The 16,248-nt window shown below is 39.5% G+C and overlaps 2 protein-coding genes and 1 long non-coding RNA gene across 3 annotated transcripts in view; 2 read left to right on the top strand and 1 right to left on the bottom strand.

The window, feature by feature from the left end:
- Positions 1-16,248, top strand: part of LOC131879615 (uncharacterized) — a 45,175-nt gene that overhangs the window by 6,899 nt on the left and 22,028 nt on the right. The gene's annotated exons all lie outside the window — the stretch shown is intronic.
- LOC131879446 (uncharacterized) lies at positions 12,807-13,497 on the top strand. Its single transcript, XM_059225776.1, has 2 exons — positions 12,807-13,182; positions 13,301-13,497. The coding sequence occupies exons 1-2, from the start codon at positions 12,921-12,923 to the stop codon at positions 13,423-13,425; spliced, it is 387 nt and encodes a 128-aa protein (XP_059081759.1). The 5' UTR covers positions 12,807-12,920; the 3' UTR covers positions 13,426-13,497.
- Positions 14,097-14,891, bottom strand: LOC131879448 (uncharacterized). The gene is made up of 3 exons (XR_009373155.1): positions 14,765-14,891; positions 14,559-14,701; positions 14,097-14,459 (listed from the first exon to the last, which is right to left on the bottom strand). It is a non-coding gene; the product is annotated as an uncharacterized LOC131879448 (long non-coding RNA).

Here is a 16,248-nt window from a genome sequence, read left to right as displayed (position 1 = left end):
GGTCAGTTTTTAAGAGCTTGCTTAAATCTCCGAATTGACTTGTCGAACTTTGATTTGCTCAATCAAGAAGTCCGTTCTATTTTGACTAACGTCTCACGAAACCTCGGTATTTTCGTCTTTTACCCGGGTTGTACATTCGACGTTTCATCTGCCATACTTCAAGGAAAATTGCCTTAGCTTCAACAGAAGAAAAATGGCCCACATTGATAATAAGATCTCTAACATGCAAGTACAGTATGACTACTATCACTTTGTCAGAATGTTATCTTCTGTTTGAGCAAAAGAGACCATGAAGTTATCTATGGTCTTGAGCAAGCCGGATTTCGACAAGTCAGTAGTTGTATCTAGAGCGTAGATACGCAATTGTTATGCTGATTATTCTAGTATTTTTGAATCAACCAACTTACCCGTTACTCAAGTTTCTTTGTGAGTAGGTTCTTCAGGCACCAGAGCCTAATTCTTATTACGAAAAAAATGAGGCTGAGTACCGAAGTTTGAACGAATTCGTGGATTTTGTAAGTGAAAGATCCAGGACAGGGCTTCAATGGAAATGAGAGATCATTTGCATTAATTTGAAATTAAAGATGGACAATTGGGTAATGTGGGATGCATCGACCCAATGATGAAAGCAATGTGGGTGAGCTGGCACTGACTCCAATAATGTAGAGACCTATCTATTTTCTGATCAGGATTGTCGACAACCCCTCAACTCCGTCTTGATGATTCAGGGTGACGCCTGCCATCTCCTTCCTATGATAAATTTATGATCCTACAACACACTGGAAATATTAAAGAAACATATATTCTATGAAACTAAAATTAATAAGCATATTTTATCAAACCAATTCCCACAAGCACCAAACACTTTCAAAGAATGACATTGGCTGAGGTTGATATTTTAAAAAACAAATGGGTGTCCTGAGGGGTAAAGTTGTTAATCTCCAGAGAAGACTTGAACTTTCCTGCCTATGCGCTGATCCCAGTACCTATTCTGGACACCCTGATACCCGCGCATTGAAATTCGAAGGGCCTCTGTTGTCCTTTGACTATTTGCGGGGACAAGTCAAAGCTGTCATATAGACAACACTTGTGATTGGTGTGGAATTTTAGTTTGGGCTTACAGTTCAGATGCTGATCCATTGGAATCATACCTTACTGTTACAAGAATATATGTTTCCACCTCTTTATGTTGCTTAAAAGTGCTAAAAACGACATAACAATATAAGGCATCTTTGAAGCTTTATTGCAACTATATTTGGATCCTGGGCTTGTTTTTTGGTATCTTTATTTGCATCTTAAGTTCTTTTTTATGCATAGTTTTGAGAGCCGTTAAAATCAGTAAGGCAGTGCGAATGGTGCAAATATTCTTTTCCTTAATTGACTATTTTTAAGTTTTAATACATGTCTGACGTGTTTCATGTTATTTGCAATTTCAATTGCATTATCAGTAAATTTTTGCCAAAAATGAATTGAAATTGCCCTTATGACCCTTTTTTAAGTCAGAAAGCTAGTCGCAAAATCAAGACAACTGTCACACCAGTCTCTGGCTGGTTTTCAAAACAAAAACAAACCTCCATTAACAGAAGCTCTTTGAGCCAGCTACCACATCCACTAATCCCTACATTAAATCATTACCGCCTCTCTGCTTCCACAAGATACCGCAAGTCACCTGCCCCACAGAGTTAATCAAGGAGTTGAGGGAGCCTGGCGTGCGGTCTTACCAACAGCAAGGCTCTATTCGGACATTTAGGCAAGTGCTGGTACCAGCAAACAAACTTGCCTGCCAATGCCAGTGATGCAAAATTGGCGTTTAAAATTGGTTTTAACGAAATGTCCTTTCCTCATATAGCAATGTGAAACAAGGGCTGGCTTCTCAAAAACGTGTTTAAAGCCCCATAATTGCATCACTGACACTGGTACCAGCAAACAAACGAACTTGCCAGAGCTTGCCTAAACGTCCCCATAATGACATGTCAAATTCCGGCTTTCTCAAGTGTTTCTTAATATATTCTACTTTGTCTCACTGAACGTCACGGAACGAATTTTTGTTCTTTTGTTTAGGGTCGTGTGTTTGCGCATCTGCCTTCACAATTTCTGGGAAATATTGACAAAATAGCCCCTCTTTTGCTCAACTTGCAGAAAATAAAATTCTGGCAAAACAATAGTATAGTCCATATACACACCTGATAGAGTTGAAGTGCTCTACGAGCTCGCCATCTTGCAGGAAATATGTTCAAAGAGAATACAATGCTCTGAAGTGGGAGGCCAAACATAGCTCTGTATTTGAATAGCTACCATGCCTCACTACACCTTCAAAATTGTTTGGAAATAATTAGAAGTTGCAGATTTTTATCCATACATCGAATTTTAAGTTCACAGGAGGGGTCGGGGGAAAGTTGAAGCAAATTAAAGAAAATCGTTGTAAAGTACAGACTTTGCGTACTGAGCATCGTCTCCTGCTTTGCGCTCTTGAGCCGGTAGGAGACTCAATAAGCGGTCAATCTGAGAAATAATTCAATAAAGCAATAAGGCAAAATCTGCTTATGATTTTTGTGCCATAAAAAACTGCGAAGATGGATTCCAATATTTCCTTCAAAACTTGATTAAAGTATTTGACCACGGTGATGAGACAGATGAGCCGAGAGGAGATTACTGTGGCCAAGAATCCCGCTTGAAATAGGCTTGAGTTCGCTATGACTTACAACTGAGGTTTAAAGGAGTGGTTTCAGATGCCTTCAAGATCAAAACGCAGTCGCTTCAATCATTGGATTAACAACTGCAAAAAATAGAGAGTGACATTGTTTTTGACCTCTCAAAATCGGACAAGAATGCCAAGGAGATCAAAAAGCTTCTAGTAGACGACGCCAAGCTGTCCAATCCGTCAACCTAGTCTGTAAAGATTCGTGCCATTTTTAACATCAGCAGCGTCCAAAAGGTTGTTGATCTAAATTTCTGTGAATGCTAATTAAATCAGTCTATGGCGAGCCCGGTTGGGCTCAAAAAGTTTAGCAAATATGTTGAGAGGGTGATTAAAGTGTATGTATCCAATGTATAGAGTTGCAAATAACTGCGAACGTGGCCGACAGTATTAGTTAGAAATGCCAACAAATAAAGCTGAACGAATTATTTGAGGGATTTGCCCGACGTTTGTTACTTTGTGGTTTCTTCACTCAGATTCCAAAAGAGGCAATGAATTAATCAGGTTATAACAAAGCTCAGATGGCATTTCCTGTGGTATTGCTGATTGGACAATGTTGAAATCTCATGTCTTCATGCAAAATGCAAGCCCTATTTCTTGTGGAGGCTTGAACACATCGAATATCCACTTCACCAACGTGAAATAAACATGGTCAAAATAGAACTGTTCTTATCTTTTTCTAGATCACGCAATATTCCTGCGATTACGACAATTTGGCTCCTGGAGGATGCACGCAGTATCATTTTGGAAACAATGCAGGCGTGATCAAAACTTTCAATTTTGATGGAGGCGCTCATCTGGCCAATCAAGAGCAAAAAATTTGTGTCAGGTAAGTAAATTATCTCCATTTCACGAATGATTTGGGCAATTACACTCAAGTTTTTTTTTTATTTAGGCAAGAGAGCGGAAATTGCCAAGTCTGCTATTTTCCTGTCTTAGAGTCCGACTTCATTGTCTCCGGGAAAGAGGCTACTACAAAAGGGTTCACTAAAGTAGGTTCCATAAATTATTTTTCATGACTGTGAACGGGCCAAAGCTGAAGGTCAAATCAGATTTTGGGACATGTTTAAATATTCAGGTGTTTGTTTGTTCAAATGGTTTCCAACATTTTTGTTTCAAACCATCCCTAAACTTGGCTGATTTCTATCAACATGTTGAAGATTGATTTTGAAGCTTGGCGTAATTGTTTCAACTTTGTCGCATCTTAAGGAGCAATAATGTTTATTTCATTTGGCCTGGGAACTTGTCTGCCTAAAACATTCATTTTATTGGTCACACTGATCCATCTCCTCGAGTAACCTTAATTAGGTTTGTCTATCAACTTTCCTTTTTGGCATGACAAAATTATCCCAATGCAAATCGACATGCATAAAAAGACTTCATAATCTTGAACCGGGCGAATCAAAGTAAATGGCCAAGTGACAAAATGGAGTGCACCCTTGACGATAAAATGCGGGATTATAAGTCCTTACTGTAGAGATTGATGAAAGAGTCTAATTCATGATACTTGAAACTTTCAAGAACTGGTTCGAATGCTTTTGGAGATTCACTTTAGCGAAATTCACAATCTGTGATTATTTGTTATACAATTAGCTGGTTGCTCTGCATTAAAACAAAAAAGCAGAAAGATAAAAAATCAAAAGCCCACTTTTTAATGCAATTTGCTGTTTTGATTCATTAAGACGTCAGTCAAAAGCCAAAACAGATTTTCAAATCTAAAGATATTTGTTTACATGGTATTATTGCTTAGGGTTCCACAAATTAGGTCACGTTATAGCCACATTTGAAAACTTGGGCCTGAGGTTTTACTATTTTGACTGTTTTCTTGCAAACGTATCAAAGAAAGGTTTCGCCTGAGTGTTCTGGTAACTATTTTTATCTATTTAGCCTCTTTAGCTTCTCATTCAATATGCTGCCTTGGAGGGGTAAAATTATTGAAACAATTCCCTTTCAAAACCTGGACAATATACGATCTCTACTAATGAAAGTCACCAACACTTGTCAAACGCAAGTTGAAATTAGACACATTCTCTCCATCAATTGGTTGTGCACAAAGAATGTCGAAAATATGCGACTTACCATTATGTTATCACTGCCAGCCTAGTAAGCGGTAGAAAAAGTCATTGAAACGTTTGTCCTAAATTTTTTTACTTGTTTCAATCACTCCAGAGTTCAGACAAGAAATAGATAACGAATGATTTATAAAAATTACGTATAGTGAGCGGGATAGCTCAATTTTTTATCTTGAATTTGACACATAAGTTTGTTTGAAGTCTTTTGAGATGTTTTTTGATGTTGGAAAATGAACGGCGATACTTTTTGCTTTATTGAAACATCCATTGTTGATTGTTGAAGTATAATTTGTCGTTTAAAACACACTTTAAGACATATTTGGCAAAAATCTACTAGAAATGCTCATTGAATATTATTTGCACTTTCAGCTCAAATCCCGACTGTATGTATTCAGTACCTGTTTAGTTGCTAAATTTACTTTTTAGGCCAGGCTTTTGCCTTATTTGGCCACCAAATACTCTGACGATATTTTCGGTACATTCAAGTAAAGAATGCATTTACGATCTTTTAAACTCAGATTGATGGTATTTGCTCAACCTTATGATGCAATATTAGCTTAGAATAGTATAGTAAGTCCCTTGAACACATGTGAAATGCCTAATTTGAAACTTGACATTATTATTCAAATGCTTGGAAATTTACCAGCTATTCGTTGTTAGTTCCTATTAATAGTTGATTATGTTTTCATAATTGAAATTGCTGGGCAATGCTTTGCTTTGATGAAGTAATTGAATGATTTAGGGTTGAACACTTTTTGCTTGCATCCCTATTTTTGGACGCCCGGTACTTATTCTGTGAACAATTTTGGGCACATTTGAGTTGTTGTATATATAGCCGTGCGTGAAAAGATCTAATGGTTTCCAACTTGACAACATTTTTTAGCTCAATGTTTTAAAATTGCCAATTGTAACGGAACTAGACATTGTGAAAATGAATGTATTTGTGCGAGATGATTTATTATCATCGCAAAATAATTCAGATAAACAATAAGGTTTTTGGAATCCCTAGAAATTGGACAATTTAGCCCCATGCTTCATGAGAAAAGCCTCTCATCCCCCAAAAAACTTCCGCTTTGCATCACAATTTGTGCGCATTGCCCCAGGAATCATTTTTCTTTTCTCGCTTCCCAGAGAAGCCAATTTACCTAGAAAAGGTGTCATGTAACTGCAACTCTAAAATTTTGCACAAAAAATGGTCTGAGAAACCCATCTCTTTTTTCTTTTGAGAACGCTCATAAGTTGGGAAAAATAGCTTTAGCTCTAGCTTTAAAATATATCAATAGTTGAAGTACAATCCTTTTTTTGTTGTATTTCAATTTTTCTTAAACTGTTTTAATAGCTGGCAATATTTTCTAGGCAAGTGTCAACCTTTTAATCCATATTATTCAACTACAAAAGACTAAACAAGGGGGAAAAGTTGAAAAATCGCTTGGCACTTTTCTATTTCACGTTTTAGTCATCAATGTGTTGCGCTTATGGAACTGATGGAATGAAGACCAGTGGTTACGATTGTGTTATTATTCCTGGTGCTTTGAAAGTTGGAAAAACGGAACCAGCCAAGGCATCTCAAATCTGTGGAGCGAAGCTGATAACTTCTGCTATAACAAAGGAGCACGCCACTATTTGCAGTGAGTAATACGATCAATAGTGTTTGAAAATAAGGTATAAGTTCAGAAAATCAAACATCTGAAAACAAACAGAGAATGGTAAATTAAAAAGGTGAAATCGTTCTTTCGTTAAGGAAAGAACAGATATGTTCGAACGATTCGTCATCGCTCTGCCTTGTTCACTTTACCTTTTACACTTATGAAAACGTCCTACCATATTTTGCGATCAGCTGAAAGAACCAAACTGCAGTTTTAATTACAGAAAAGTCCCTTCAACCAAGCCTCTTCATACACTGTTTTGAACACATTTGGCTACTTTAGCAGTCGAATGCCTCAATGCCTGACCAAAGCAGTCATAAAAAACAAGCTACCAAAACAAGGTTCATTGAATTCTGAGCTTTGTTTTGAAACTTACGTCTTGAAATATGTTCAAAGCTGTCACCAAGTTCTTGGGATGAATTTCAGTTGACGGCGCAATGATCGAGGTTAAGAAACTTACAGGAGCCCTTGAAAAGAGGGGCAAGACAAAATCTTCAATCATGGATATGACGACTTTAAATGCTGGCCCTTCACCGAATGTGTATTTAGACATTTAGTCATTTATCTGGGGTTTAGCCCAAAATTCAGCAAGGGGAACTCGAGAGAGCTATTCAAACTTGTGTTGTGAGGACTGCATATTGTTTATTGCTTTTGCCACTCCAACCACCTTCTTGGTGCATAAAGAGTAATGGTATTGTTAAGTATAAGTGAATTTTACAACGGATAAGATAAAGCATTATGAAAGAATATGATAGAATGAATTTATGATTTGTTGAATTATGATTATGATTCAATGATTTGAATCTTCGACAAAGTTTCACAAAAGTGATTTGCGTTTAGTTGCAATCATCTAAACTCTTTATTTTATGAATATACGTATGAATATATTATCAATTAGGAGTTTTCAGGGACTCCCGAGTTTCTTTGATCCAAAGCAAGCCAATTTAGCCGGAAATTCGTTCAGAGAGCATATTTCTAGAAGTGCGAGGTCAATTTTAGATTGGGCTTCTTGCATGTTCCGCAATAAAAGAGTAACACTTTCTAGAGATCAAATTTTTTATGACGTTTTCTAGAGATCAAATTTTTTATGACGTTTTCTAGAGATCAAATTTGTTATGACGTTTGGTTGATAAGTAATCTTTCAGCACTTGGGTTTCAAGACATAAACTTGTTACTGGCAAAGTTAGAGATTTTTTTCTTAAACCAAGGGAAAAGTTTTGTCAAAATGTACTGCATCTTTCCTCGGGAACTGAAATTCCACCCCCAATTTATTATTCCTAGAAAGTTGATGCAATTCAAGCTTGCGCCTCTAATTGTCAGAATTCACTCGGAATTGCGGCGTTTATGTTTTTACATGAAAATGGAAAAATGGAAATTCAATTTCATAATGGCTACGCCATAGAGACCATTAAAAAATGAAGGAAAATATTGTAGGTATTAATTGACTGGGAACTTGAGCTTCGATGAAAGGAAGAGTACTTTGTTAATTTGAACTCAAGTGCTAACTAAACGTGGTCCATTTTTCCACCAAAGTGGTTCTTGAAAAATCATAGCTTTCTTATATTTTGAGATATGCAAGTGTTTGATAGCTAGTAGAAATGTGCAGAAATGTGTCTTCCTTCACACTTGACAAGGCTTTTTAACCAATGTAGTGTCGAATGACGCCGCTATATTGTCCTCCAGTGGCTTTTGAATAGATAGAGTTAGAGATTTTGCCCGAATATATCACACATTCCCAGGATAAGATCAAGGGTAGAGTCTTTAGGATTAGGTATCCGGTAAATGCGAGAGCTCAAAACATAAGTGACACTGACTGTGGAGTCTCCATCATCTCCACCACTGTCGGAGAGATAGGCTTGAGCCACCACACCCAAAAGAAAAGGGCAATCACAACAATTGAAGTAGTTGACATATTGACATGATTTGGTCCAGGCAAAATGGTTAACCTACGATTAATTCAAACATTCTCTTTTCCAGCTGAGCAACGTCCTTTCCAGATCACCTTCCGGTCTGACAATTTTGAACACGAGTTGGAGGCACAAACGAAAGTAAACCAAGGATTTCGCCTAGCTTTTTCCCAACAAAGTTGCTGAGCGAAAAACAGGCATGAATTTGATGAATGTCTGAGGAATGATTAACCAATGTTGACTACACCAAATAATTATTTCATCTGAATTTTACTTTGCTACCGATGTACACATATTTTTTTAATTCTCATTTCATTTCCTAATACGCATCATTGATAACGAATAAAACCAAATTTAGTTTCTTGAGTACATTTCCATGAATCTATCTAAATCTATTACGGAAGCCCTGCCATTTTTGAGTTTCAATATTCGTTGATCGATCAAATAATATGTATCAATAAAAGTTAAGTCAAATGAATAAATTCCGGTCTTGAACTGCTGGGATTCCAATCCTAGTAGCGGTAAGGAAGTCTGCAACGAAAAAAAATATGAATATATTTGGAGATTTTAGTGAGCCGGCAGCTCTTCTGAAGAAAGCTAGAAAAAGATGGAGAATCTTCATGAGTGATCCAAGATGACAAAATGACCCCAAAACAGAAATTGCACGAGTCAGTTGCATCTTTCATAGTAATAAATACTTTCCTACCTTCACTTTGACACCTTCCCAAACTCAGACTCGTTCACGTTTATCTTTCAACGAAAGCTCTGCGAGATTGTTTTCCTTTATGGATCTGACTAAGAATTAAATCACTGTTGAAAAACCCGACTTGCGAGATTGCCCACCAGAACATGGCGCAGCCGGTAAAACAATCGGTAACAGCCGGTAAAACAAACAAAAACAATCAGGCCATCAATGGTACTGAACTCGTTTGTGATGGAGTGGTTGAACTTGGATTGACGTGGTTGCATTAGCACACTTCCATAACCGCTTATGTGAGTCTGGACACGAATGTTGCACTTTTGAGCTGTTCCGCCATGATCAGACTGGGGATGATTCCTCGTTCATTCCCTTATTCGGAGAGCGACGCAGTTATGTACAGGATGTCCCGATCCATCGAGATCAAATAGGTCAGTTCGATCGTACTTCCATCTGCTGTTCCATCAGCAGAGGAGGTGAAGGTAATGAAAGGAACCTCCAAAGGAAGTCCATCTAAAAGACATGGAAGATGTAAAACCGTTTGTTTGCACGACGGCACGTGCCGTCCCGTATGCGTTTCGGGATGAGACGAAGGCCGAACTGAATTACATGGATACAACGAAAAGCTTAGAGCCATCACCATAGGCCATTCTTGGTTGTGGGCAAACCTGTTGGCGGAGTCAGATTAGTCGTTGACTACAAAAAGCTCAACAAACATGTCCGACGGCCAATCCATCCATTTCCATCGGTGAAGGACATCATGTCATCCATACCTTCTGGGAGCAAGTACTTCACCGTTATGGAAGCGACCAAGAGTTACTAGCAAATAGTTTTCAGAGAATGCCAAAAAACTCACGACGTTCCTTACTCCTTGAGGTTCTCCAAAAGGTTTTGCCGAGCCGAGCTCCAGCGGGTTTAAATTGCTTCGGTGACGAATACTGTGCACGAGTCGACCAAGCTTTCCAAGGATTGAGAAATCTGAAAAAGGTTGTGGATGACATTATAGTATTTGGCTCAACTTTTTCAGAAATGTGTCACAATGTGCGAAGTGTTCTGTAGAGATGCAAGGATAATGGTATTACCTTGTCTCTCAAAATTTTCGTGTTTGGACAGAAGGAAGTATCCTACGTTGGGTTCTTGATAATGGCGGTAATAGCATTAATGGCATTTGTCCAGATCTGACAAAGCTGGCCATCATTCGGTACTTTCCGAAAGCGAGTAATGTGACAGACTTGCGTCATTTTCTGGTCTAGTGAACCACTTGGGTTCATTTTCACCAAACGAGGCCAAAGTGGTTTTGCCATTGCGCCCACTTCTTTCGACCAAAAATGCACTTATATGGATGGAAGACATTCACATCCCGGCGTTTAAAGAGGCTTGTCGCATCCTTTCCTCTGCCCCCATACTTGCTCACTTTAACCCTGCTCTTCCGATGAAACTGTTGACCGATGCGTCACGTTAACATCGTCTTCGATTTACCCTTATGCCAGACCAAGGATATGGAGCTGAACCGTGTTGGAAGATAGTGAATGTGGCTCTCGAATTTGTATCCGACACTGTGCCCAGATATGCCGTCTGTGAGCTTGAGCTACTAGCTCTTGTTTGAGCCGGCCAACGATGTCGTTTGTACTTGTTGGGGGCCGAGAAATTTGTGGTGGTGACCGACCATAAGACTTTATTCCCCATCATGAATGGTTTCTCACTAGATGCTGTTGAGAACCCTGGCCTTCAACGTTTGAAAGAGACCCTGGCCCTGTACGTGTTTACCGTGTTTACGTTGTCCAAAGGCAAAACACATTGTATAGGGACTGCTTGTTTCATAATGAGACATCTCGCGGTAAATAAGGAAAAGATAGCGTTAGTTAACCCTCTGCTAACGTTTGTTCTTGCGTCGTTATTAAGAAAGAGAATTAACAACCCTAGACAGCAATTGATGTTAATACGTTAACACTGCTGTTTTTCAACTCTGCAAGCTCTATTCTGCACAAGTTAGCAAACAAAACATTGTGGTAAATTTGAATGAGACATTCAGCAACATCAAAAATCCAGAAAGAACTGGATCATTGATACCATCAGATGAATAATTACAGAAGGATGTTAGTAGATTTTTTTTCTTCTTTCCAATGAAATCCCATTAGTAATGGTATGTTGGGAAACCATCAGCTAACCATCACCCTGATTATTCTCACATCAAACTAAGGCAATCTTTTTGATTGATAATAACTCATCACTTGGAAATTAACTATTGCCTTTATTTTCCAAGCTTTCTGGTACCCTTCATTTAATTTTGATCAGTTGATCCCATTACTCCTATTGATGGTTCTGATGGATAGGTTGCAACAAGAATGCAATAAAGGTTGTCTATTATCTATTGTTTGAACAACTCATACATCAAGTTTGGCGATAAAGAGTATGAGTTAAGAAGTTGGACTAGATTCCTTGGAAAAAAATCAATTCAGTTATTTGTGTGGTGGCATTACTATGAACTGCTAAATCAGAACTCTCGTCACTAGAGACACTGAAAATATTCAACTGCTTCTGGTGAAATATGGAAATATTTTTTTCTCTAAAAAAGCCATAATATAAAAAAAACAGGCCCAATCATTAAGAAAATGAAAATATTTTATTTCATTAATTCCTTTCTAGTAAAAATTATTTCCCGACCGGTTAGTAAGACGAAGGCTATCGCTGCATCAGGTAGAGGAAAATTGTCTCCAATGATGGTTAGTGTCCTACAAGCGTCCAAGCTTAGGAATGCATCATTCAATTCATGGCAAACAACAATGGGGACTTGACGAGCCATAACACCATCAACCTCAAGAGTGCCATGGAATATACTAAGTTGATGTATAGGTTTGCTATCAATTCCTGCCATATGATCAGAAAACGTCCTTGAAAGAGTAACAACTCGATCCAATCCGGATTTGATGAAGATGGCATGGCCCATAACGGAGATATCCGCTCCAGTGTCCGCGCAGAAAGTGACGATTTTGGGTCCTCCAGAATAATTTGAAGAAGACACCCTAATATCGACTAAGTTTGAAGTTGAGACAGGTGTCTCGGAAGAACTGGCATGCACTTTCAAAGAGCCAACTCGAGAACCACGAGAAACAGGCTTCGACCGACAAACTTTGTCCCAATGTCCGGTTTGGTTGCAAGAGCCTTGCGAGCTGGGCACTTCTCCTTAGGGTGGGCACGAGGACCACAGTTTCCACATGATTCTGACCACTTCGAATTCATCTTTTGAAGGTTCTGGGTCTTTTGAGATTTGGAATGGGACTTGGAACGGGCAGCTCTAACCTGACATGATATTGTCATCTTTTTGGCTCCAGTACGTGATGTCTCCAGCTCAAGAATGTTATGGCGCGCTTCGTGAAACGTTTTTGGATTACGTTTCATCACTACGGCTCTGTCCGATTCATGGGTCATAGCCTGAAGGCGTAAAGCAATGATGAGCTTATTCGGAGTTAATGGAATAACATCCACAAATTCGGCCAACTCTCTAATTGTGTTGCATAGACTGGTGTAGTCCTGTCCGTCGCGTTGTTTCACTTGCAAAAGCTCACGCATATCAAGGTGAACACTCCGGAGGCTTCGCAAATAATTTCTGATAAGGGTGATGATTTCGTCCACTTCGCGTCCTGTGTCGGATTTTATACCGAGAGAATGGCGGATGATTTGCAGAAAGCCTGAACTGCAACACTCCCAGAATAATGATACCTGGGTTGCTCTATCGCGCTTAGAGAAAGGAATCTAAGTGGTGTAGTTACTCCACAATGGAATCCACTGAATAAATGACTGTAAACTCGTGTCCTCCTCCAAAATGGGGGGGGGTCGTTCGACACTCAAACTAGGAAGACTACGAGAAGAAAAAGGGGTGTCAATAGAACAATCACTGTCATGCAAATGAGATATTCGATCGAAATCTTGACGAAAACCCCTAATCTTGACCTGAGCCTTATCGAAGAAATCCTCATGAGCATCAAGATCCTTGTCATTGTCGTGATCATCGGCCAAGGAATGGCAAACGACGGCGGCTTCGGCTTCTCGATAGAAGTTCAACTTCGTCTCCCACGTCTTCAATTTTGTCTCCAAATAGAATGGATCGTCTCCCTCAATGAAGGATTCAATCGCATCCAGAGCCGCCCGTTTGGCACGTGTAGTAAGGCCTTTATGACCTTTGCGGGACGACTTCAAATTCAAAATTTCTTCACGGCTAGCCATATTCAAATGATATAATTGAAAACGAATAAACTAGAGACGTTGATTTTATCTTGAAGGCTCAAACCACGAATCCAAAATCCGATCCAAATTCAGGAAGCAGAATATCACCAAGTCCAACGATGAAGATCCAATTGGGTACACATGGAACACAATTGCAAGTCGGTTTACCTCCACGGAATAGTCTTAACACCGAGTAGAAACTTAAATATAATTCGGATGATTTGGAAATGGGTCTACCGACCATGACAAGCAGGATAAGAATGAGGAGACATGGAAGACGAGAATAAAGCTAACGGTACGGAAAGAAAGAGTCCAAAGAAACGGAACCTACATATCACCACACACTTATTATTAGAATTCGACTTTAGCCAAAGCCATTGTATGAAAATCCTCAATGAGTTGCTGCTCATGGGGTTTTGTTTGATAAAATATGCTCATTCAACATTTTCTAGAGTGTTGCACAATCGTCTGTGTCCTAGGAAAGAGACGGCAGGCGGGACCCTGAAGTGTCAAATGCAGACATACGTCAGGGCTGCCAACTTCTCATCAAAATAACGAAAACACAAATTTTCGGTCCAAACAAAATCAGTGAAAATAAGCCTAAAATGCATGAAAAATGTGAAAACGTACCAAAGATGCAAATGATGCAAATAAAGGTAAAGAATGCAATTATTGACCCACGATGCAAGTAAATGTAATTTGCGTAAGTTTGAGAACACTAATTAATAGACAGCGAAACCGTTAATTTTTCGGAAATTTGGTCAAAACCACCTGAATGTTTAAAAATGCCCCAAAATGACAAGATATTTAAACTACACACCTAAAATGTCTCTACTCATCACTCTTATTCTACAATCTCGCATAAACTCAAATCATTCATAAGAAGTTTAATCACTTTTGTTTGTATCTGTCTTCACATAATTTCAAAAGTTTTGAATGAAGCAAAAAAGTCATGGTTCTTCCCTACTAACGCTCTTTTTCCTTTTTTGGCTGCTAGAGTTTGTGTAACTCCCACCTCGCAGTCCCTATCGCGGACGTATTGAGCCGATCACCCGTCGAAGATCCCGTGGGAGAAGTTGAGGGAAGTTGGAATGTGGAGGACACTGGACCAGATTTTCATGTGCGAAGCGTGATCGCCAGCTCCATTCAGATGAGCGAGTTGGATGCTGATCCCACACTTGATCTCCTCAAGAAGGCCGGCCAGGAGAATCCAACCTATTTGGCACTGAAAAGTACCCTGTAGGACGCTTCAATCTCCCGGAGGCGCTGGCCTAGTCCGGTGATTCTCTTCAAGAATGTTTGGGACACACTCACCGTTGAGGATGAGTTGGTCCTGGTTGATTGCCAGAGGATAGTCGTTCCCACCATGGCTCGTAAGGAAGTGCTCCACCTTTTGCACCTCCCGCATCGGGGTTTGACCCGCACTTTCAATTGTGCCCGTGCTCCTATCCTTTGGCCTGGAATGAGGAACGAAATTGTGACCCTCGTGGAGTCGTGTGAGTTGTGGCAATTACACCAACCTTCGTTGGGCCAAGAGACAATCTAATCCGATCCACCCCCGGAACGCCCCTTCAAGTCCGTGAGTGTCGATTTTTTTGAAAGTGGCGATAGATGCTTCTTAGCCCTTGTTGAGCGTTATTCGGGTTGGCCGTGTTTGGACGTCGTCGCCAAAACGTCATATTCAAGAGAGATTGAGCTATCGCTCAAACGTATATTTTCGAACTACGGAATTCCGGCGAATCTTGGAACACATGGTGGACCACAGTTTATGTCCGCCGAATGCTCAAAATTCTGAAGAAAAAAAACAGTCCGTCAGGCATTTGATGAGCTCGGTATTTCCAATCCATGGCCCAATCCACTGGGCATGCCGAAGCCGCAGTTAAGATGATGAAAGGGCTGGTCCAAAAAGAGCTGGATCAGCGGTCGGCTTGATCATGAGTCTTTTGACTCAGCATTGTTGGAGTGGAGGAATATACCTCGAGAAGATGGACGTTCTCCGGCACAGTTTTTATTTGGCCATAATCTCCGGACCCGTCTTCCAGCACAAACGCACTCCTATGAGTGATTGACATCAAAGGACCGTGATGATGCGCTCCAGAAGCACCGAGCTGAGTATGAGAAAGACAAAGCTCGTTAGGATTCTCATTCCAGAGACTTAACTCCTATGCGCGTGAACAACCTAGCCAGAGCTCAAGATCCATCTACAAAGTTGTGGAATCAGCAAGGAGTTGTCGTCACCGTGCAAAACGACGGACAATCCTATGTCGTGGCCATTGCTAACAGCCGCTATACTACACGGTGTTACTCAAAATACTGATATAGATTTTTTTTGCAAAGGCCAAGTCTTTTAATAATAATTTTCTTTGTTATTGAAACAGAAGGAAAAACTTTTGAACAAAAACTGTCTTGGATTCTAGCTCATATTAAAGTATCAATCCACTTAAAACCTATAAAGAGATAACATTTCCAAAAACACAATCAATAGATGTTGAGAGTAACCTTAGTTGCGTTTCTAACTAAATTTTTATTCAAATCCATGGGGCAAACGATAAGATATCTCGTTTTCAAAGATTGCATTTGCATTAAACTTGACAACAAATTGCTCCGTTATATCTTAAAGCAATTGACAAGAAATATAATATGCTTTTTCTATGCCCAAGATATAAATGAAAATGTTTCAATTTTCTGAAGCAGGTAGAAAACCCCGAATACTTTTTTTTGGTTTGGTTTTTCACGGGCTTTTCTAACCGCTACAGGGAATGTAATCCCCAGTACTATTAAAATGAAAGGTTATAATTCGTCTATTTATTACCTTCAATTTTCATATTATATTTGGTCTACCAGCGAATTTGAGTTGGCAGACCCAGCAAACGAAGAGAGAATGGCGCTAATATCAAGCTTTTGAAGCGGGGCAACGAATATTATAAAAAGGGCGAGCCACAAGATGGATCCTTGGGGAACATTTGACTTGACATCATATATGTCACTAAGGGATCCCACGACC

This window comes from Tigriopus californicus, chromosome 4, assembly GCF_007210705.1.
Source record: "Tigriopus californicus strain San Diego chromosome 4, Tcal_SD_v2.1, whole genome shotgun sequence".
In the NCBI taxonomy this organism is placed as follows: Eukaryota; Metazoa; Arthropoda; class Copepoda; order Harpacticoida; family Harpacticidae; genus Tigriopus; species Tigriopus californicus.
The sequence above is the reverse complement of the archived record's forward strand: the minus strand, read 5'-3'. Positions and strand labels throughout refer to the sequence as shown.